General features: G+C 41.0%; 1 protein-coding gene across 2 annotated transcripts in view; it reads left to right on the forward strand.

The window, feature by feature from the left end:
• ITK (IL2 inducible T cell kinase) overlaps nucleotides 1-23,259 on the forward strand; it is a 66,709-nt gene that overhangs the window by 33,310 nt on the left and 10,140 nt on the right. For both annotated transcript variants that reach the window (XM_019924824.3, XM_019924822.3), the window contains exons 7-13: nucleotides 2,591-2,656; nucleotides 9,964-10,018; nucleotides 18,675-18,757; nucleotides 19,801-19,934; nucleotides 20,323-20,397; nucleotides 22,017-22,188; nucleotides 22,584-22,800. In XM_019924824.3, coding sequence (XP_019780383.2) covers nucleotides 2,591-2,656; nucleotides 9,964-10,018; nucleotides 18,675-18,757; nucleotides 19,801-19,934; nucleotides 20,323-20,397; nucleotides 22,017-22,188; nucleotides 22,584-22,800 — 802 coding nt within the window. The remainder of the gene's footprint in view (nucleotides 1-2,590; nucleotides 2,657-9,963; nucleotides 10,019-18,674; nucleotides 18,758-19,800; nucleotides 19,935-20,322; nucleotides 20,398-22,016; nucleotides 22,189-22,583; nucleotides 22,801-23,259) is intronic.

Here is a 23,259-nt window from a genome sequence, read left to right on the forward strand (position 1 = left end):
AAACTTACATTTTCAAGGCACCATCTCTTTAAGTAGCCGTATCAACTCCACTGCAGGGGAAGTGAGGGAGAGGTATAAAACAAGATTAGATCAAGAACTGTGATCTTGGAGGCAGTGTCTCTTGCTAGCTGAGAACAGACGCCAAAGCCCCTCATCTGGAACCTCTCTCTCTAGTTGACTGGGGGAAACAAACAAGACCAGTCACCTTACCTTCTCTTTGCCTGTTATGGGGAGGCCCATAGCAGAAACAGGTCCAAGACTGCCTGGCTCTACAAACACCAGAGGAACTTACTCACAAACTCATCCCTTCAATCAACTGACATTTCTTTTTTTTTTTTTTGCGGTATGCGGGCCTCTCACTGCTGTGGCCTCTCCCATTGTGGAGCACAGGCTCCGGACGCGCAGGCCTAGCGACCTTGGCTCACGGGCCCAGCCGCTCCGCGGCCTGTGGGATCTTCCCGGACCGGGGCACGAACCCGCATCCCCTGCATCGGCAGGCGGACTCTCAACCACTGTGCCACCAGGGAAGCCCCAACTGACATTTCTTTAGCACAACTAATGTGCCAGGAAATTTCTTCTCCTAGGTCTCACTTCCCCAAATGACAGTTTACCCTTTGTTCATTGGCCTGTGGAAAGGCTCAACTCTGCACTTCAAAGGCCATCGAAGAGGACACCCCAGAGGCCAGTCGGGCATATGGGAATTTCCCCAGGTTGCTTTGTAATAGCCTGGTGAAGCAGGAAGTACACAAGATGGGGAAAAAGGAGACTTGGACTTGAGTATCAGCTGCTTTTGTTGTACAGGACTTTGGAAAAGTCACTGAACTTCTGTGAATCCATTTCCTTATCTGTAAAATGCAGATGATAATATCAGCTTTCCATCTCAGAGTGTTGAGAAAATCAGTGAGATGAAGAAAGTGAAAGGGCTTTGTAAATTCTAGACCAACAAACCGGTGAAGAGAATTATCATCATTTTGTAGATAACCCAGCTTTGGCTGACATATTAAAACACAGTCATTCTACATGAAAGTGAAAACAGTATTTGACCTACTAATATAATTGTAAACACATGATGTGGCAAAAACAGACGTAATTAAAAGGATTGCCAAAAGAAAGACATAAAAGAAATAGCAAACTTGAGAATAAGCTGACTCCCATCAGCTGGCACTGACTGCCTTGAGCACTGGGTTAAGAATGATTCTGAGGCTGGGTGTTCAGTTCTCCAAAGAAAGCATGCCATAATTGACTAGCAAGGTCAGGTCAGCCATGGGTACAAGATATGAGATATCCCGTATTTGACATCACCATTCTTGATTTCTTCACTCCTCAGAACAATTATGTGAAATAGATTACACATTCCCCATTAAACATAAATCACTAGGGACTTCCCTGGCGGTTCAGTGGTTAAGACTTCGCCTTCCAATGCAGGGGGTGCGGCTTCGATCCCTGGTCAGGGAGCTAAGATCCCACGTGCCTAGTGGCCGAAAAACCAAAACATAAAACAGAAGCAATATTGTAACAAATTCAATAAAGACTTTAAAAATGGTCCACATCAAAAAAAATCTTAAAAAACAAAACAAAACGAAAAAACATAAGTCACTAGATTACAAAATGGCCTTGTACAAAAATTAAAACAGGTGATAGAGTAAACAGCAAGAAGTTATGAGACATATTTTTATAGATTGCAGGGTCTGGAGGGATTTTACATGTGATGTAGTTTAGGTCCTTCATTTTACAGGTACAGAGTCAGAGGCCTAGAGAGTGAAGGAGACACTGGTCTCACCTTGCAGTATTAAATGCGACAGTGTTTTGAAAAGTACAAAGCTACACACAGGTGTAAGGTATTTTGATGTTCTTATTAGTCTCTTAATCCATATGTCTTTGTTTATACACAATTTATTCCTGTTCAAAAGAAACCCCCAACCCCAAATCCAGCATAATTTTATCCTTTTTTCTCATGTTTTACCATTTATGTTGGAAGGAGTTCATTTAACAAAAAATATTAGGGAGGTCTTGAATTAAAAGCTCACAAGTTCGACTGGCAGTATCTTTTGGGACCTGTGGTTGGAAAGTAATTCTTTATGTTTTATTTATTTTGGTTTCCCGACTGTAAAACAACACTAGCACTAAAGCGGAAAAAATACTGATTATTACACACACAAACACAAATGTTTCCTAATAAAAAATAGAGACTGAACGTTAATCTTTTTCTAGAGGAAATTTCCAGAGGAAATTTCACAATGAAGAGATTAGCAAGCAGAGCTATTAAAGTAACCACTTCTTATTTATTATGATTCATATTTTAGTGGTAAAATCTACATAGCCTTTAACAGATAGCAGGTTGTTATTTTTAGCAATTCTTTTATTTGAAAATTTTAAAATGTCTTATCCCGAATGCTAATAACATGAGACTTCATCTTTAAATGACTTTTGGTTGATTAAACCTATGAAATGGAGAAATTAGTTAGTTCTAATTAGTTAGTGGTTGATTAAACCTATGAAAAGGTTTTGGTTGATTAAACCTATGAAATGGAGAAATTAGTTAGTGAAATTAGTTCTACATTAATCTAAACGCTAATTTCCCTTTTAACAGGCATGAAGGATACGTACCAAGCAGTTATCTGGTGGAAAAGTCTCCAAATAACCTGGAAACCTACGAGTAAGATATTTTATTTGTTTTCCAAAAATATGGTGCTAAGGAGTCCTCTTACATTAGGAGTGAATTATTGGTTGATTATTAAAATACCAGGCATTTTCTCTTCTTGACCTGCTTTCTTCTCCCCCCATACTCTGATCCCTAAGTAAACAGTTGAGGGTCACTTCACTTTATTTATTTTCTTTTTTATTAGAAAGGTATTTTTATTTATTTATTTATTTAATTTATTTGTTTTGGCTGCGTTGGGTCTTCATTGCTGCACATAGGCTTTCTGTAGTTGTGGTGAGCGGGGGCTACTCTTCGTTGCAGTGCGCGGGCTTCACACTGCGGTGGCTTCTCTTGCTGTGGAGCATGGGCTCTAGGCATGCGGGCTTCAGTAGTTGTGGTGGGCAGGCTCAGTAGTTGTGGCTCGCAGGCTCTAGAGCACAGGCTCAGTAGTTGTTGCACATGGGCTTAGTTGCTCCGCGGCATGTGGGATCTACCCCTGCCAGGGATCGAACCTGTGTCCTCTACATCGGCAGGAGGATTCTTAACCACTGCGCCACCTGGGAAGCCCAAGTGTCACTTTATTTTATTTATTTATTTTTGGCTGCATCGGGTCTTAGTTGCGGCATGCAGGATCTTACATTGCAGTGTGCAGGCTTCTCTCTAGTTGTGGCGTGCAGGTGTTTTTTCTCTCTCTAGTTGTGGCGCACAGGCTCCAGGGCACATGGGCTCTGTAGTTGTGGTGCACGGGTTCCAGAGTGCTTGGGCTCTGTAGTTTGTGGCCCGCAGGCTCTCTAGTTTAGGCGCATGAGCCCAGTAGTTGTGGTGCATGGGCTTAGTTGCCCCTGCAGCATGTGGGATCTTAGTTCCCTGACCAGGGATTGAACCCGCATCCCCTGCATTGTAAGGTGGATTCTTTACCACTGGACCACCAGGGAAATCCCGAGGGTCACTTTAAATAGAAGGGGGAGGGTATGTGTTCTCATCTCCCCTTTAATCTAAGGGATGATTTTCAGATGCCTGCACATAACTGTGGTCAAAGGAAAAGGTTCTTCTGGGAATCCCAGGAATATTTATCTTACTTGAGAAGGAAAAAACACTATGAACACTGGATCAAATACAAACTGACTTAAAACATGGTTTAATGCAATACTTCCAATACCAAGATAGCAGAAAAAAATATAGGTATTAAATATCTGCTTAGCTTGTGTTGTTTATTTCAAGATGGCATTTAAAAGAAGAGTTCACATGGATATAATTTTTATTTTTATTTTTATTTTTCTGCAGTACGTGGGCCTCTCACTGTTGCGGCCTCTCCCGCTGCGGAGCACAGGCTCCGGATGCGCAGGCCCAGCGGCCATGGCTCACGGGCCCAGCCGCTCCGTGGCATGTGGGATCTTCCCGGACCGGGGCACGAACCCGTGTCCCCTGCATCAGCAGGCAGACTCCCAACCACTGCGCCACCAGGGAAGCCCAGTTTTTGGTTTTTTTTTTAATTTATTTTTGGCTGTGCTGGGTCTTCGTTGCTGTTCAGGCTTTCTCTAGTTGCGGCGAGCGGGGGCCACTCCTCGTTGCAGTGCGCAGTCTTCTCACTGCAGTGGCTTTTCCTATTGTGGAGCACAGGCTCTAGGCGCACGGGCTTCAGTAGTTGTGTCTCACGGGCTCTAGACTGCAGGCTCAGTAGTTGTGGCGCATGGGCTTAGTTGCTCCGCGGCATGTGGGATCTTCCCGGCCCAGGGCTTGCATCTGTGTCCCCTGCATTGGCAGGCGGATTCTTAATCACGGTGCCACCAGGAAAGCCCCACATGGATATAATTTTAATGGAATTACTTAATGTTTAATAAAATTCAAGTGTAGAGTACTGTGTACTCACCATGTACATGTATTTCCTAGCTCAGCTGCTGGAAGGCCCAGAAACAATAATACTATAGTAGCAATGTGTACACTCAGATCTTGGTTTTTAAATAACACTTCCCACTAAAAAGAACTAGGACTTCTTCTTGGAGAAATGGCTTGGGGATTCAGAGTCGGGGCAGGGAAAGAACAACGATGAAACTGGAACATTTTGATGCATCAAAAAGTAAAGAAGTACCCCCCAATATTTTTTTGTTAAATAATGTGAACATATTGAATGATCACAGAAGTCAGCTTAAAAATGCTCCTTCTGACTAAATCTGGGATAATTTGAGTATCAAAATAAATAAGGACAGTAAGGGACTACAATCCACTGAGTAAAATAAAAAAATCAATAATAAATAAATAGCTTGATAGATAAGTAAGTAAATAAATAAATGGGCAAGAAGAGAGAAAAGCTCTTTCTTGCAGCAAAATGCCAACTAATGAATGTAGAAGGAATGATAAAGTTTAAAAATCACCATTTTATAACTCAAAGTACCAACTGATTCAGGCAAAAATCATCAATGAGTGTCACAAATAGGTGGTGAAAGGTTTGATATTTACATAGTTTCAAAGTATCTTCTCACAAATCACTTACTAATAACAAAGAGGAAATATCTGGTAGATCCCATCTTAACTAAATGATCCAAGTTCACATCAATAATGGGGCAAGCAGACACCGTGCATCTCCTGATGTGATACACTGAGAAGGACACAACATCACTTCTGTGATAGTCCTGCCCAAACATGCATAACCTGAATTATTCATGAGGAAATAATAGACAAAACCAAACTGAGGATAGTCTACAGAATAATTGCCCTGTGCTCTACAAAAATGTTAAGATCATGAAAGACATGAAAGGCTGAGAAATTGGTCCACGTTAAAAAACTGAAGAGATGGGGTAACTAAATGCACCAGTAATCCTGGATCAATCTTGAACCATAAAAAAGCAAACCAAAAAAGTTACAAAATATATTACTGAGACAACTGATGAAATTTGAATAAGGTCTAAAATTAGGTAATAGTATTGTATGAATGTTAAATTTCATGATTTTGGTAAGTGTACTATTGTTATACAAGTGTATATTCTACTTATTAGAAATACATACTGAAGTACTTAGGGGTAAAATTCTATTCTCAAATGGCTCAAAAAATCTATTTATCTATATCTATCTATCTGGACAGAATGGTAAAGCAAATGTGTAAATTATCAACAATTGGTTCATCTGTATGTGGGAGTTCTTTTACAGTATTTTACAACTTTTCTGTAAGTTCAAAATCATTTAAGGATAAAATTTTAAGTACTTATCAAGCTTAAGATACCAGGGTTGAAGAATGATAGCTAATGAAACCTTCTATTAACTCATTTGTGTTCTTATTAGTTCAAATGTGGTCAAGTTATTTGTTGCTGAAATTCTAATAGATTCTAGAGTGAAGAACTATCATTTTCTGAAGAGTCTCTCAACCTGAGATTCATTTTGATCAAGTAGGTAAGAGAAGCCCCTCCCTCAGCTAACAGAAGTCATCACTTCCAAGAATACTCAAACTGTAATGAAATATATGAGATATGCTTAAAAAATAAAATTCTTTTATTATTTTACAGTCAACACCTTTAGAAAAAATTAGGTATTTATTTCAAATGATCACTAGGATGGGAAGTTTTCTTTTTGTTTTGGTTTTTTACTTTTAATCAGAATTTCTTCATTTATGATAGAAGGGGCACATTCAAACTTCCAACAAAGTATAAGGCCATAGGGAATGATGGAGCTTGGGGGCAAAAAAAAGGTATATTCCCCCTCTTGAAGATATTTTAATTCACTTTTAAAATGAAACACTACAGCATACAAACAAAACAGTCTGTGAACTCTACTTATTCTGCACTCTGTCAGTTTGCATTTCAGATATGGAATCGTAGCTAGAGAATTAAATAACTCATAAACAAGCATCCAGATAGTTAGTTATTATATCTGGATATACCAAAAAAAAAAAAAACCGGCCCAATATGATTACTCTTTTCCTAGAACTTAACATTGTCTAGATATCTGCATAAGAACTCAAAATTGTACCCCGGGAACATGATCATGGGTTGGTAAGTTGATTGGCTTCAGGTCTCCTGCCGTGGTTTGGGGACATGACTTTGGGCAAGTTTCTTCACCAGGTTGGATCTCAGATCCCTTTGCCTTTAAACTGAAGGGTCGGGTAAGATGAAGGAAAGCAAATCGTGGCACTCTTGCTGACATTTCCTCCCTGTGCCTGAACTCAGGGCAGACATCACTCTTAGATAGTGACATTCTTACTCCCTGAGCTCAGACTGGCCTCTATCTTTGCAACACACAGCTCCAGGAAGCCAGTACTGACAGATCAGAGCTGACACATAAGATGAAGCATGTTTGCCAGGCTTCAACTAAATAAGTTCTAAGAGCCCACTGAGTTGGAAAGTACCATCCAGTTGCATGTGTTCAAAAGCTCAGATGAAGTGAAGTAAGTCAGACAGAGAAAGAAATATCGTATGATATCACTCTTATGGGGAATCTAAAAACATGGCACAAATGAACTTATTTAAAGGACAGAAATTGAGTCACAGATGTAGGAAACTTATGGTTACCAAGGGGGAAAGTGTGGTATAAATTGGGAGATTGGGATTCACATATACACACTACTATATATAAAAGATAACTAATAAGAACCTACTGTATAGCACAGGGAACTCTATTTGGTGCTCTACAATGACCTATATGGGAATGGAGTCTAGAAGAGAGTAGATATATGTATATGTATGACTGACTCACTTTGCTGTACAGCAGAAACTAACACAACATTGTAAATCCAATTAATTTAGAACAATTTTTTTTAAAAAAGCTCAGATGAATCCACTAATTCCCTTATTCGTGGCTACTCTCAAATAACCAAACAAGTTTGGTAAGTGGTGTTGCTTCCCCACCCAGAACTTCTCTCCCCCTGGGCTTATTAATTTCCACAACTGATTGTTAACTGATGATCATTCTATCTCCTCTAACCTAATAAGTGGACAGGGAGGCCAGGATATGGTTCAAGTGTTAACAACACTGAAAAACTTCAACCCTAAAAAATCACTCACATTCTTTTTTACCACTTTTTAGTTGTTTTTTCACCAGACAACAAAATTATAAAAATAATGCTCCTGTTTGGACATGCTCCAGTTTGAAGAGCTCTACTTTAGAAGATACAGGGAGTAGGGGTAGTAAAAGAATATAAATTATTTCACTCCATTTCATTTCTCTTTCAAACTTATATGTTACACATTTAATTTCTGTATTAAAAGATAGATAAGGAAAGAAGGACCCATGTGAGAACATGCACATGATAAATAGTGCAAAAATTACGTTCCTTAGGAGTTTGCAGATCGCAAGAAGTGTATCTGACAGGTGTAACCCCTGAAAGATGTGGAGTTGGGGGCTACAGCATAGCAAACTAGGATTTTCTGGGGGGAGAGAGGGAGCCTGGTAATGTTTTTCCTTAAGTCCCTGGTATATGATAGTTACAGGCTCTTTATGGTGGTGATAAGAGCATGGACTCTGAAGTCAGACTGGCTGGGTTCACTTCTGGCTACACCTTACTAGCTCATTATTGACCTTGGGCAAGTCCCATAACCTGCTGATAACACTTTCTGACACATGATAGGTGAGCTACACATAAGCTAAATATTCTTTGCAGTCTTAAAGTTCTCACCAGAGTATGGCTGGAGCTTTCCCCGCAGCAAACTTTGATAGAGTCCACTGACCAGAGATACGATGTCAGCCTAGCTACAGCTAATGCAAAAGAGACTAATCAGGGCATACTCAGGAAGCCAAAGTTCATATCGAGGCTGTCTTAATGGAAACTTTATGAAAAGTCAGTTAGCATCTTTGTATAACTTGGATAATTCTAGTTTAGCCTCATCAGTCATTAAAATTCCAAGAATGATACTACACTGCATTTATGTTACATGTCATCTGTTGTTGCTTGCTTGAGTACGATATGCCACACATACAGATTAATGGCCAGCCAGGCAAGGAGCTGGACTGCTAGTTTCAAATGCTCAGATGTATGAAGAAGAGCTTTCAGCACTACATATGTTAATGAAATCAAACTATAAAAATGACATTGAACCCATAGTGTACTTAGATTTGCTTTTCCCCATTATCCAAATCATTCCTTCACACTGCATTGGTTCCTAAAGGTGTCTGACATGAATTATTTCAGGTTAAGATCTATTCTTTGGTAGTAAAAATCAAGAAGTATCTTTACTTTCTTTTTTTATTTATACATTTAATCTATTATTCAAATTGCTTACAGAAAATTTGATTTTAAAACTTCTCCAGAGAAGAAATGAGACACTTATCCTGAGAAAATTAGCCAGAAATCTTAAGAAATTAAAACAGCTGTATGATAAAATCAGAAACACAAAATTAAACAATATCGTGTCATCACATGAACCCCGTGACACATTTTCCTTTTAAACCAACTTTGAAGCTCAATCTCAGCTTAGTTCACTTTGTAAAAGTAGAAAATATGTGAATGTTTACCTTACTTTTAGCAGATTACATCCATTAAATTTTTTTTTTTTTTTTTTTTTGCGGTACGCGGGCCTCTCACTGTTATGTCCTCTCCCGTTGCGGAGCACAAGGTCCGGACGCGCAGGCTCAGCGGCCATGGCTCACGGCCCTAGCCGCTCCGCGGCATGTGGGATCCTCCCGGACCGGGGCACGAACCCGTGTCCCCTGCATCGGCAGGCGGACTCTCAAGCACTGCACCACCAGGGAAGCCCCATTAAAATTTTTTAGTTTTTTCAGCAAATAAATTTAGCATTCCTTTGACAAGGAATAACAGGGGGATGCATAAGGTTTTTCTACATTTGCATTTTTTACAAAGATAAACTAGCCTTATGAGACACTGTCAATGTCATTTGTGCAAGAGCTTTTGTGCAGCTGGGAAAAAAATGTAATTATTTTGCAGAAGATCTTGAAAACCAGTCTTACAGAGGAAAATACTACAATTGTTTTAAAAGGATATTTGCTACACTTTCAAATTTATATTAAATTTTTATAGCTGCCCTAGCGTCATCCTGCTAATAACCACCCACTGACTTACAAAATAGAGCAGAAGATAAATGTTTTCTAAAATTTTAATGTGGAAAATTTCCAACATGCACAAAAGTAGAGAGAAAAATATAATGAACCTCCATGTACCCCAAACCCAGCTTCAACAATTATCAACATTTAACCATTCTGATTCATTTGTTGCAATTAAATATTTTATTACCTGGAAATGGTTCATGCTTTTGCTTTTGAGTTTGAAAGCATTGGTAGAAACAAAAAGAACAAAAAACTTTCTGGCATTCATTTTCTTTCGTAAGTAAATAATGACGTTTTTCAAAATGTCATTGATCTATGACTTTTCCTGCTTTCAGGTGGTACAATAAGAGTATCAGCCGAGACAAAGCCGAGAAACTTCTTTTGGACACAGTAAGTCTCCTTAAACTGTCTTTTAACTTCAAATAAACTGAATTGTGTTACTTTTTTTCAGCCATGCTGTGGTTTGTACTAATGCAGTGAGTTGACATATTGGATTAACAGTGGTGTCCATGTCTGGTAAAAGTATTCTGGGGGTTCACAGGGTTAGCATACATCAGTATAAGAAACCTGGAGAGGATCAAAGGCCTTGGTGTTCACGTGTGACCATGACCACAGCTTCCGTGGGTGGTCTTTCGGGCCGTGATGGCTGGCCCTGGGGAGCTGTGCTGCTGGTCTTCCTTGCCTGCGTCTCTGGCTGGGTCAGGAGTGCCTGTGCCTCAGATTCCACCTGGTTGGGCTGTGTGTGGATATAGAGGAAATACACTGCTTGTTTTAACTCATTTTTCACGCAACCGTTCTTCTTGAGAGCCATACGGTGTCGGGAGCGGGACTGAGCTTACACAAGGGTGTCAGGATTAAGGGAGAGAAGGCATGGTGTGGTGAGGAAAGTACTGGGTCCTGGCCACTGCTCTGGCTCCAACTCAGTGTGTGACTTCGGAAACATCTCTTCTTCCTTCTGGGCCTCGGTTTCTCAATGAGTACAAGAGGAGTACTGGACTGAATCAGGGATGACAATTACCCAGACTCATACTGCCACTCTCTGCTCCTGGCCCTGTGGCCGACACAGTTGATCAGAGTCCATGGCTTTGGGATCCTTCTCAACACAGTGCTCCAGGAAGCTGCCATCAATTGACTGGCATGCAAGGTAAAACCTTCTCTTCCTGGATTAGAAGATCATTTGTGATTCTAAAACAGTGCCCCTCAAAGTACCCGTGGTGATGGACTACTTTTTGTGGTTGGTTTTTAATTCCCAATCTGTCACAGACTTACATTTTGTAAAATACAATAAAAATGAATTATCAGAAAAAATAAAAAGCAAAAATAAGAAGCAAAGACATAAAAAATGCAAGTCCAATTTTTTTATGAGTATTAGATTCATTAGACATAAAATTACTCTGTCTGATTGCTATAAAAAGATTCTAAATGCTTACTTTCAATTTTTAGTAACAATTTGCTAACTGGCACCCATCCATACACCACACTTAAAGTAGCACAGAAAATTGTACATTTAGGGCCCTTGCAGAGAAACCCAATGCATGCAGGTATTGAGAGAAAGCTTTCTACAAGGAAATCAATCAATTTATCAGCGTATTTGCTTAGAGCAGTGGTTCGCAGGCCTGTCTGCACATTAAAATCACCTGGGAAACATTTTCAAAATACCAATGCCCAGGTCCCAGCCCAGATTCATTAAATCAAAATCTCTAGTGGGCTAGAGGGGTGGGATAGGGAGGGTGGGAGGGAGATGCAAGAGGGAGGGGATATGGGGATATATGTATATGTATAGCTGATTCACTTTGTTATACAGCAGAAACTAACACACCATTGTAAAGCAACTATACTCCAATAAAGATGTTAAAAAAGAAGAAAACCTCTAGTGGGTAGGGTCCAGGCATTAGTAATTTAGAGGAAAATCTCTCCAGGTGAATCTAATATTCAAATTATGTTAATGACCTGCGCCCAACACAAGCCTCACCAGTGAGACTAGTAAACAGTAGGCCTGGGTTGATGGAGGCATCAGTCTCTCCGTGCCAAAATGCTAGCCCTGTTCCTGCCATTTCATGTTCCTGCCATTTCCCAGTTATGGTTTGAAGGTATTTCCTATCTTTAAGAATCTTAAACTGCAAACCTCTCCTGGATGGAATGAAGCTGGAGTGACCAACTCATCCTGGTTTGCCTGGAACTGTTCCAGTTTTAAAACTGAGAGTCCTATGGCCCCAGAGCCCCCACACCTCAGTCCCAGACAAACTGGGACAGTTGATCACCCAAACCGGTAAGCATTACCAGTTTGGACAGTGGCTAGAGGTGAGCTTAGAGAAGGAGACCTGGGAAGATATCAGGTAGGGAATGAAAGTCTGCGATGGGAAGGTGGAGGGATGATGAATATTGTCAAAGAATAATCTAAAGGCATATAGTTGATTAATATACTATTTACTTTTGCACAAGGGAAACTGATGATAGATTGATTCATTCTATCAAAGGCAAACATATAATTTCTATAAGAGGAAATCGAGACGGGAGGAGAGCCCACAGTCATATTTTGGAGCAGTGAACTTTTTCTCCTTTGGTTAAGTTGCCAGTGAGTAGGCAGCTGGCAAAGAGGACAAGGTGAGATGCTCTGCCCTTGGGCAGTTTTGTTCTCATCAAAGAGGGCAAGTCCAGTTGTTTGTGGATTTTCCAAAAGACTATATGTGTTTACCAGTGACAGATGCAAAACAGGCAGTCTGTATGATGTCAGCCGTCTCCAGCATCTGTTGCCTTTATGACGTCTGCACCATTTCATTTATTAGGATTTCTCAGTATAAACTCACATACCTTACCATGTTGCTGAGCACAGATCTAAGCTATAGAGATACTTGAGACAAGGTCTTTGATCTCAATAAGCTTTAGACTCTATTGAGAAACAAGACAAACTCTGAAGAAACAGAGGATAATCTAAGAAAAACTGAGCATATGGAGCAGGCTTTCAGTGGCCTCAGAGTTCTGAGAATATTCTAGAAGAATTAGAAAGATTTCATGGAGGAAGAGGAATTAAGCTGAGTCATTACTAGACTCTGGTTTCTCCTTGGTTCCACCTCGACTCCACACTTAATTATTTCCTGTGGTTCCCAATATCACACATTAGAATCACTGGGAAATTTTTAAAACTACAGACTTCCAGACCCCAAGCCCAGACCTACAGAATCAGACTCTCCAGGGTTAGTTTGTGGGAATCTATATTTTTTCAAGTCAAACTTGTGATGCATATGTGGCCCACTCAGCACCTATGTTACTGGATAACATAATAAATTATTAAATTAACCAAAAAGAACTTATAATTAAATAAGAATTATACTGAGTTTAAACAAGTGCAGTTTTGTTATTTTCAATCCCACATTGGTTAATGAAGTATTGCCCATGGAACACCTAAAACAGCCCACATTAATGATTAGCAAAAGATGATTTCTATTTTATAGCAGTTCTTTGGAGACACGAATACTTGCTAGCGCAGTTGAAACATTCCTCCTTATTAATATTCTAGACTACTTCACCAAATCCTCTTTGCCTTCTTAGGTAATATAAGGGCAAACTTCAGTGGGTCCCTATATTGTATGATTTTTGAAACATCAGCTTTTCATCAGCTGTTTCAGGGGTGAATTTAGTGTGTCCTTATCTAACAATTATAGGACCCTTAAAAGATTGATTGATTCATTATTATTGACCAAAAATGGATTTATTTTATTTTTATTAATGAAATCTCCTGATATACTGCCCCATGCATATTTCTCCACTAGAATATAAACACTTTACCTTGTTCCTGCTGTACACAGGACCCCAGAACTGTACCTATGATAACGTAGCTGCTCAATGAATATTTATTGAGTGAATGAATACAGCAAATACTTAAGAAGTGTTTTTAAATTAACAAATATGCTGTAGGAGAAGCTGGCTAATCATGAGCATCATTGGGGAGCTTTTAAAAAATACAAATTCCAGTACTCCAGCCCTCACCAGTCAGAACCTTAGGAAGTGGTACCCAGGTGATTCTGGGTCTTACCCAAGTTTGGGAACCACAGAAAATATCTCCTATTGTGTCCTATCAGTTCTTCGGATAGCACCTCCTCTAAGAAACCACTCATGCTTTCCCTCCCACAAGCTGTGGAATGTGGGTTTTCCACACCTTTGAACCCTTGTGGTGCAACGTCATGTCATCTCCAGTGGCTTTGTTTTCAGCCTCAGACCTCAGCAGTCTCTCTTCTGTCGTAACACATTTAGGTAGAGGGTAAATTCCTTGCAAGCAGGTACTCTATACTTTACGGCATTGCATACGTTGGGTGGCCTGAATTTTGGGCAGAAGCCTTATCTAAGACATTGGTTTATCATATTTCCATGATTCTAAGATGTTATTAAAGATACGGTACTGACTCCATACCAGGATTTTTTCAAGAAAAGAAATGAACCACCTCCAGAATGAAGAGTGGCTATCTGTCAGAGACACTCTTAAATTATAATGCAGTGTGAACAAGCTATAGGTTATCAGTCCATCTTTTTCACAATAACCTACCCTGTGCAGCAAGATTATCTTCTGTAAGGTGCCCTTCAAATCATATGGACAGAAAGAAAGGAGTAAATTCCTAACAGTCAACATGTCTCAGATGAAAGCAGACAATGGCATTAATACTTCTAACAGATGGTATACCATAGCATCTAATGATAGTCTCAATAGTCCTTGTTCTGGTATTATATTCCAGGAACTGTTTTATATACTTTAATTCTCCCAACCATCTTGCAAAAGTCATTTTACAACTGAGAAAACTGAAGCTCCTACATTTAATCAGGAAACATCTGTATTGACAGAATTATAGACTGAGTTAGAATTCCTTTTAAAGAACATCTGGTCCATCCCCTTTGTGCTACAGGGGACTAAACTGAGTGTAAATCAGTGGCATAGCCTGGACTAGAGCAGGGACGCTTCTTCATAGACACACACACACACACACACGCACACGCACACACACACATACACACATGCACGCACACACAGTTAGTAAGGGAATATATGAGTTAAGTTCTATTCTCCCATCCCTATACTTCCCATCCATGTATTTTACCCCCTTGGCATGATTTTTTTTTCTATTGTTACATCTTTATTTTTCTAGATAAAATAGTAAAAGGTAAAGTGAGACCTTGACTATATCCCGTGGGAACAAGCCCCCTCCCCGACCTACCCTGGCTGCGTTGCACAGATCAGTGCCCCTATGCATGGCGATGACAGGAGCAGAGACCCTTTAGACTCCACCGTTCTTGGTGGTTGTGACTTCCTCTGAGCCCCTTGCAGGAAGTAGGTGATAAGGCACATGCCGGATGCCTCCTTTTCCTCAGAACCCTGCGCTGCCTCAGCCCTAAACCAGAGTTTCCTGTCACCAGCACTGAATGCCACCTAGAGCAACTACAATGGAGGAAGAGCTCTGCCAGCCTCCCGTCCTCGGCAGAGCTGACTGAAAACTTTACCTCTACTTTGTCTGATGTCTTTGGATCAGTTTACTCTTGTTAACAGTTGGGCCCCTCTCTAATCACAAATTAAAAAATAATAATAATGGTTTCTTTGAAAGAATAAAACAACAAAACATTCTTGATTAAATAAAAGAGACATTACCACTCCCTTCTTCACAGATAGTGGATAAACTTGGGGTCTTTTTGGTCTATGTTTCTTCCCTTTAGAATAAGTTACATATGTAGATAATATCTGCCTCGACTAAAGTTTAGTTTCTTCCTGTCTTGAACTTAACCCATCACATTTCAGTGAGGCAAGAGCAAAAGCTTCGATATTTGGCAAAAGGGGAGGAATTTTGAAGACAAGTGATGGTACATGTAATACATGGATGAATATCACAAACATGATGTTGAGTAGAAGAAGCCAGACACAAATTCATTATTCACAACAGCCAAAGGTTGAAACAACCCCAATGGCCAGCAATTGATGTATAGATAAACAAAATGTGGTGTAATCCATACAACGGAATATTATGCAGCCATAAAAAGGAATGAAGTACTGATACATGCTACAACTTGATGAACCTTGCAAACAATATGCTAAGAGGAAGAATCCAGTCATAAGAGACCACATATTATATGATTTCATTTACATGAAATTTCTAGAATTGGCAAATCTATAGAGAAGTCATATTAGTGTGGCAGGGGTGCAAATGGTACTGAGGTGTCTTTTGGGAGTGATGAAATATTCTAAAATTATATTCTGGTGATGGTTATACAACTCTGTGGTTTTGATAAAAATCACTGATTTGTACACTTAAAAGAGGAGAATTTCAAGTTTTCTAAGTTAGGCTTCAAAAGCTATTTTAAAATCTAATGAACTAATCTGGGAGTTTTTGGTGTCACATAGATCACCTTTACTTCAGAAACTGAATAAACTACTGACCCCAAAGGGGGGAAAATCTAATTTTTGGAAAATCAAGTTTTTTAAAAGGCCGATTTGCATGCAAAAGTTAGAAGGGTGTTTACTATTGCACTGGATAAACAGTTTACATTCATATCTGAGAAGACGAAAATAAGAATCTGGTTAGTTCTCCGTTGTCCTCACCATGTCCAAGGTCATGAACAGAGCACACTGTAGAGAATGTGGGAGGCTAACTATGGGCATAAGGTTGTACTATTGGTCCAGAAAGATTGACAACTTGTTTTCTTAAATTTCAAAAAATTCATGAAATATAAAATCATTACAGTACATTCTGTGTGTACAAAGACAGAATACTAGGACTGTCCTAGAGTACTATGACATCTTAGAAAAAGAAATGTAACAGCTTTCTGTATTTTCCTCAATTCTTTCCCCACTTTCAGGCAACAGCTAGGGCAGCCCTAGCTCATGACCTTGAGACAGGAAGGTCAAGGGTGGACAACAGAGACCTGAAGATTCAGGTTTCAGCTTTGAATTTCTTCCTTTCTTTTTCCAGTTTTAGTGAGACATAATTGACCCATAACATTGTATAATTTGAAGGTGTGCCACATAATGATTTGATTTATGTATATATTGTAAAATGATTAATACAATTTTAGTTAACATCCATCTCTATACATAGTTACAATTTTTTTTCTTGTGATGAGAACTTTTAAGATCTACTCTGAGCAACTTTCAAATATACAATATGGTATTGTTAACTGCAGTCACCATGCTCTACATTACATCCCCAGAATATATCTTATAACTGGAAATGTGTACCTTTTGACCACCTTCATCCAACTCCCCTACCCTCTGCTTCCCTCAAATTTCAAAATAGACTCTTGAATCTCCCAGCAGGGAGAAGAAGAGTTTGGGGAGTCTCACAAAGTTGTTGTGGTAACCTCTAAGTTTGGCAAGAATGCACAATGATGTAAGGGCCAACCGTCCCCCCCCCAAATTCCCCTCTGCGGGTTTAGGGCCAAGTCAGAGGAAGCAGGTTACCTGTCTACATGAGGATGAACTTTCTAACTATTAGTGCTCTTTCAGACGACAGGGACTACTCTTCAGGACTGTTATAAATAAGAAATGCATTTTGAGTTGAGTCAGTGGAGACCAAATCTGGATGTCCATAAGCCTTTTAAAAGTTCAGGTCCCAGGGCCTCAGTCCTGGAGATTCCAAGTGTGTAGGTATGGGGAGGCAGTGGGAGCGGGGGGAGCATGGTAAACTGCTCGTAGTCGTCGTTTTGTTTTGTCTTGTTCTGTGCTTTAGATTCTTCAAGTGATTGTGATTACCAGCAGTTTGGGGCACAGGGGTTTAGGGAGTTAGGCCAGATCAGTGGTTCCCAACCAGGGGTGATTTTGTCCCCCAGGGAATATGTGACAATGTCTGGCAGCCAGTTGATAGAGGCCAGGGATGCTGCTAAACATCCTATGATGACAGGGCAGCCCCCATGACAAAGAATTACTGCCCCCCAATCGTCTATAGTACTAAGGTTGGGATAACCCTGAGCTAGAGAACCTTTCTAGGTTCTTCTAAAAGGTCTTTTCTAACCCTGAAATTCTAGGATGCAAACAATTAGCATGGCCATCTGTGTATTATTTGTATGTGTAGAGGACCCACCTTTGGGATTAGGGGGTGGAAGAGCTTCTAAACTGTGTATATTTTGCTCCATATACAACAAGTGTATGCCCACCACACGAGGTTCCTCTCTCTCTGGCTTTCACTTATGGCCCTTAGTGTGTCTAAGTTAAGCAAACCATAGCAACAGATTTTGCAAATATCACCAGCACAGATTGACAGGTGGGTAGGAACAGAGTCTTAGACACAAAGTACTCAAAAAACAGTGTTAAGACTTTCAAGTTCCTACCAGGACTGAAAAAACTGGTCTCCCTGTTTGTTAGTACTTATTTCATCAGCACTGGCAAAATTGTCAGTGGGGTGCAGGGTATATGTGGGGGCTTCCCCTTCTCTCCACTTCCCTCATGCAACCAGCAGCTTCGTTTTCTTTCTCCTTTTGCCCTGCAGCAAAATCAGCACTTGAGAAAGGGCCTACAAAATATATTCCCATTAAGAAACTAATGAAGCTTCCAAGACAGAAGTTTTGTGCCCTTGTGGGGAACAGAGAAATGGCTTCTAACGTTTGTTGAATGGAGGTACCACGGACTAGTAGAATGAGCAAAGGTTTTGCTCACCTGCCACATTCAAGGTTCAAATCCCAGGTCTGCCACCTATATTCGTAGGTCGTGAGAGAGTCACTTCAGCTCTGCAGCACTCAGTATCCTCATCAGGAAATTGAAGATAATAACATCTAGACTGCAATGTTGTGGTGAGGGCTGGGCAATATCTGTAATGAGCTCCAAGAGGGCAGAGCTTGTGTCTGTTTGCCTCCGTTTACTGTTTATGTCATCACTAGAATAGTCTTGGAACCACGGTAGGAGCTCAAGAAATGTCTCTGGAATGAATGAATGAAACAGTAGCCTTTATAGCTGAAAGGCTGCTCTGTGCCAAGCTGGCTACAGTATTTCCTCCTTTCACAGGCAAGAAAGTGAAGCTGGATGCATGAGCCTGGTTTCCTGGGATCGCTGATTTTCCATTCTTTCTAACCCTTCCAGGGCAAAGAAGGAGCCTTCATGGTACGAGATTCCAGGACTCCAGGGACATACACTGTGTCTGTTTTCACCAAGGCCATCGTAAGGTATGGTGCTAACTCAGCAAAGTGGGGAGAGACAGTCCTGAGGTGGGTGAGTGATGACCCACACACAGGAATGTCAGACAGTGCAAGAGGTAGAGGAGTCTCGAAAAATACTGTGTTTTCCTGATCCCTCTGAGAAAACCAAGGCTAGGGAGATTAAAAACATAACTGAAGTCACTTACCTAGAAAGTGACAGAGCTAGGGCCGGATGCCAGGTTGACTTCCCAGTTGGCATCCCTGATTGCAAAGCCCTAAAGAAATAAATACCTGGTCCTGTATTTGATGCATTTATAATTTAATCCAAAGAATAACAGAAAAGATACGTTTGACTGCAAGCGAGAAAATATGAATTCTAGTTCTGGCTCTGCTAATAAAACTATCCACCATTTACTGAGTCCTTACTACATGCCAGAACCTTACAGATCCTTTCACTGGGGGCTGGTCACCTGGGTACCCTCTGCCTAGCACAGAGCAAAATTCCAGACTCCCAGGAGAAAAGCAAGCATTGAGCATAAGCCACATTGTTTATACAAACAATTTAGGTGTAGGGAGCCATCCTTATCAGTTAGAGAATGGCGAGAGCCCTCCTGAAATCTAAGTTCTCAGAAGCCAGCCAAGGCCCAATCTTGCAAGCAGCCCTTTCTAAGGATAGCAGTCAGGGCTGCTATGTTAACTCTGCTATACAAAGCCAAATAAGTACGAAGGGGCCAAGATGCTTCCTTAACATATGCTGAAGATTAGTTAAATCCACACAGCAGGGAAGGCAAACATGTAGCACATACAAGACGATTGTCCATTTTGAGGTTTTGGAAGAAACATCACCAATCCATCATGGCACCAATCCTGAGTCCAGATGCAGCCTCAGAGTCCTTCTTAATACAGCACCCAAGGCCAGCCTGTCAAGACTGATACACAAGTTGAAATATATCTGCCATCCATGTGAGAGGGCAAAAAACAAAGCTAATAGGAATCTGCTACCAGTAGACATTTCTGTCTCTAAACATTGCCTTTTAATAATCACTGCATTTATGTTTAATTTGTTTAAGTGAGAACAACCCCTGTATAAAGCACTATCACATCAAAGAAACAAATGACAACCCCAAGCGATATTACGTGGCTGAAAAGTACGTGTTTGATTCCATCCCTCTCCTCGTCAATTATCACCAACACAATGGAGGAGGTGAGTTCTAAGGGACAAGGCCAGAGGGGGAAGCCTCACAGGGGAACTTGGAGAAAAGTGACAAACACCCAGCTGGGTTTCTTCATCTCAGACAAACTGACTATAAGTAATAACTATACAAATAGAAAAGTATGCCAAATATTTGATTATATTACATAATCTTCATTAGCAAATTCTGCTGCTGGAATCATGCGATTTCACCACCTGCCCACCTGTGACATTATACCTCTTCTCAGGGAAGATGTAATATCAGTGATTGGGCTCTGGAATTTGTTTTCCAGAATAAAAATAGCTTTTGCATTGGATTATATTTTTTCCTGGTGATTTGACTTGGATGGTTGCTATGGTAAAACTCTAATGACTGCCTTTCACTTTGTAATCAACACAGGCCTAGTCACTAGACTCCGGTATCCAGTTAGTTCCTGGAGGCAGAAAGCCCCGGTCACGGCAGGGCTGAGATATGGTAAGCAGTGCATTTGGGAATGTTATTCATTTGCACTAACTCACATCCCTAGAGGTCTGGGGTAAATTCTGAATGGACTTCCCCAGATGTAAAATGATCATTAAACAGGTACGCTGTATCTCTGGAGATGGTGTGCACAAATGAACATTTACAATGTGTGTAAGATGACATCTATGTGTACGCACATTTATCTAGGTCGAATCAATGTCTATTAGTTTTAGATGACAGTTCACCAATGAAGTGTTTACTGAGCACCTACTTTGTACAGAGCACTCTGCTAAATGCTATTAGAAAAAAATATTAGGAACCAGTGCTATAGTACTGTGTTCTTGCATATTTTCTAGAACTTCTGTATCATCTAGTTTGTTAGGTATGGGTCCATTGCAAGTGCTGTAAGCTAGCAGCATTCAGAAATGTCTGTCTGCATAGCACTGTGTTAAATTTTTTTGAATGCTTTTAGGCAGGGCATGCATCTCTAGGGCCATAGGCCCTACTATTCCTTCTTGTCCTATGGAACCGTTTCACCCACTTGTGATTTTCTGCCTGCCTCCCCTGGTCCAAACTGTGCTGGTCGAGAAGGCTGGTGTACCTTTCATTTTATATCTTCTAGATTGGTGGTTCTCAAGCTTCACTGTGCATCAGAGTTATATAGGATGCTTAAGAAAAGTGTTGACTTCCAGCCCCGACCCAACATTTACCAAAACACAGTCCCAGACAGTGGGGTCCTGGGGTTGCCTTTTCAACAAGTGCCCTAGGTGATTTTGACACAGGGGTTAAAGAAACAGTGTGTGGGCTCTCCATCCCTAACCAGCACCATATCTGCACACAGTAGGTGCTCGGTACTGTTTTCTGTTGAGTCTGTGCCTCAAAGAGATAGAGACTGAACTGTTTATGGTACTAGACCAAGCATCAGGAAAGGTTAATGCCCCTCAGCCTCCTTATAAAAATAAGAAAATTCTAATGCCTGTGGAATCTGAATGTGCCCATGCTGGATGGAAGCCCAGAGAGTATTTTATGAACCCACTCATTTTTGCCAGTGTGAAAATTGAGACTCGGATCCCTTTTATTCTTTTTTTGAGCATTTACTGAAAGCCTACCTATGTGCGAGACTGTGTGCTGGCTTGCACCTCTGTACCAGTCCTCTTGGAATCCACCACCTTACCCCTAACCCCTGCTAAGGCCTAGCAAGTGCTATGTACATAATGGATGCTCTTGATGGATGAATGAATGAATGAATGAATGACCAGTTCAAATAAAACTTGCTCTATGTGAAAAATGACAATAAACATTTTTCAATCAGGTATAGGAAATGGTTGGGGCCTTAGAACCCTGTCACTGACTTTCTTTAATATCTCAACTAATGCCATCCTCCTTTCTCTTTCCATGTAATCGTCCCCATGCACATTTTTCATGGCTTTCAATACATATTCTATGTTATTATTTGGGAAAAAAGATACTTTTATCTATCTATAGTTCTAAGTATACAGGCTTATACCATTTGCCATCTTTGAGTTATATTAACAATAGGCTAACATTCTGTATAGGGCTATATAGTCTCCTGGGAGTCCTATACTTCATATCTACTGCTTGCCAACTCTGGAAAACTCTTTCTCTTCCAGGGAAATGGGTGATTGATCCCTCAGAGCTCACTTTTGTGCAGGAGATTGGCAGCGGGCAGTTTGGGTTGGTGCATCTTGGCTACTGGCTCAACAGGGACAAGGTGGCCATCAAAACCATTCAGGAAGGAGCTATGTCGGAAGAGGACTTCGTCCAGGAGGCTGAAGTCATGATGTGAGTGGCCAAGACAAGAGTATGCAGAGATACCTTGGGAAGGATGTTCTGTGCTGTGCTCTTTGAATACCATTCTGAGGCCATCTTGTGCCACCTCCCTGCTCAAGTCCAGCAATGGCTTCCCATGGTAGGGAGAATAACTCCAAGCTCCTCACTGTGGTCTAAAAGGCCCACCATGGTCTGGCCCTGCCCGCTCCCCAATCTCATCTCCTGCCCATCTTTCCTCCGGTTCCATGACATGCCAACCACACTGGCCTTCGTTCATTCTCGCGTACACCAGCTGAGTCCCTGCATTCTTCAGGTCTCAGCTCAATGAGACATTTTTGTTTGGGGGAGGGAGTGTATTTTGGGGAGACTAAACTTAGACCATCTCACCCCTTGCCATTTTTCTCCAGGAAACTCTCTCACCCCAAGCTGGTCCAGCTCTATGGAGTGTGCCTGGAGCAAGCCCCCATCTGCCTGGTGTTTGAGTTCATGGAACACGGCTGCCTGTCAGATTACCTGCGCAGCCAGCGGGGGCTCTTTGCTGCCGAGACCCTGCTGGGCATGTGCCTGGACGTGTGTGAGGGCATGGCCTACCTGGAAGAGGCGTGTGTCATCCACAGAGACCTGGTAAGAGGGTGTAGGGCAAACCCCTACAGGTCCAGGGTGAAGGCACATGTCCTACTGAAATGTAGAGCTACGAAGACTGGGAATGCATGAATCAATGACAAGGCATAAGCCCTCTTCCTTCCCCTCTCAACTTCTTCCTTCCTCCACCCACTGTGGGATGTCCTCATGGGACTCAGATCTGGGTCCAGCCCCACCTCTGACTTTCACCCTCTGAGTTGGAGTTTACATTCTTTCTAAATAAAGCTAACAGCCTCTCCTTTTTAACCTCTCTGTGCCTCCTTTTCCTCTTGGTAAAATGAAAGAAATTGACAAGCACATGTTTCTCAAAATGTTACCCAAGGATCTACCAGGATCACATTGGGGTGATCCTAGAACCATCCTCAGAATTTCTGGGGGTTGAGGTTTGGGAATATTCATTTTAACATGTCCCCCCATGGGATTTGCAGGCACATTAAAATT

The sequence above is a fragment of the Tursiops truncatus genome, chromosome 3, assembly GCF_011762595.2.
Source record: "Tursiops truncatus isolate mTurTru1 chromosome 3, mTurTru1.mat.Y, whole genome shotgun sequence".
In the NCBI taxonomy this organism is placed as follows: Eukaryota; Metazoa; Chordata; class Mammalia; order Artiodactyla; family Delphinidae; genus Tursiops; species Tursiops truncatus.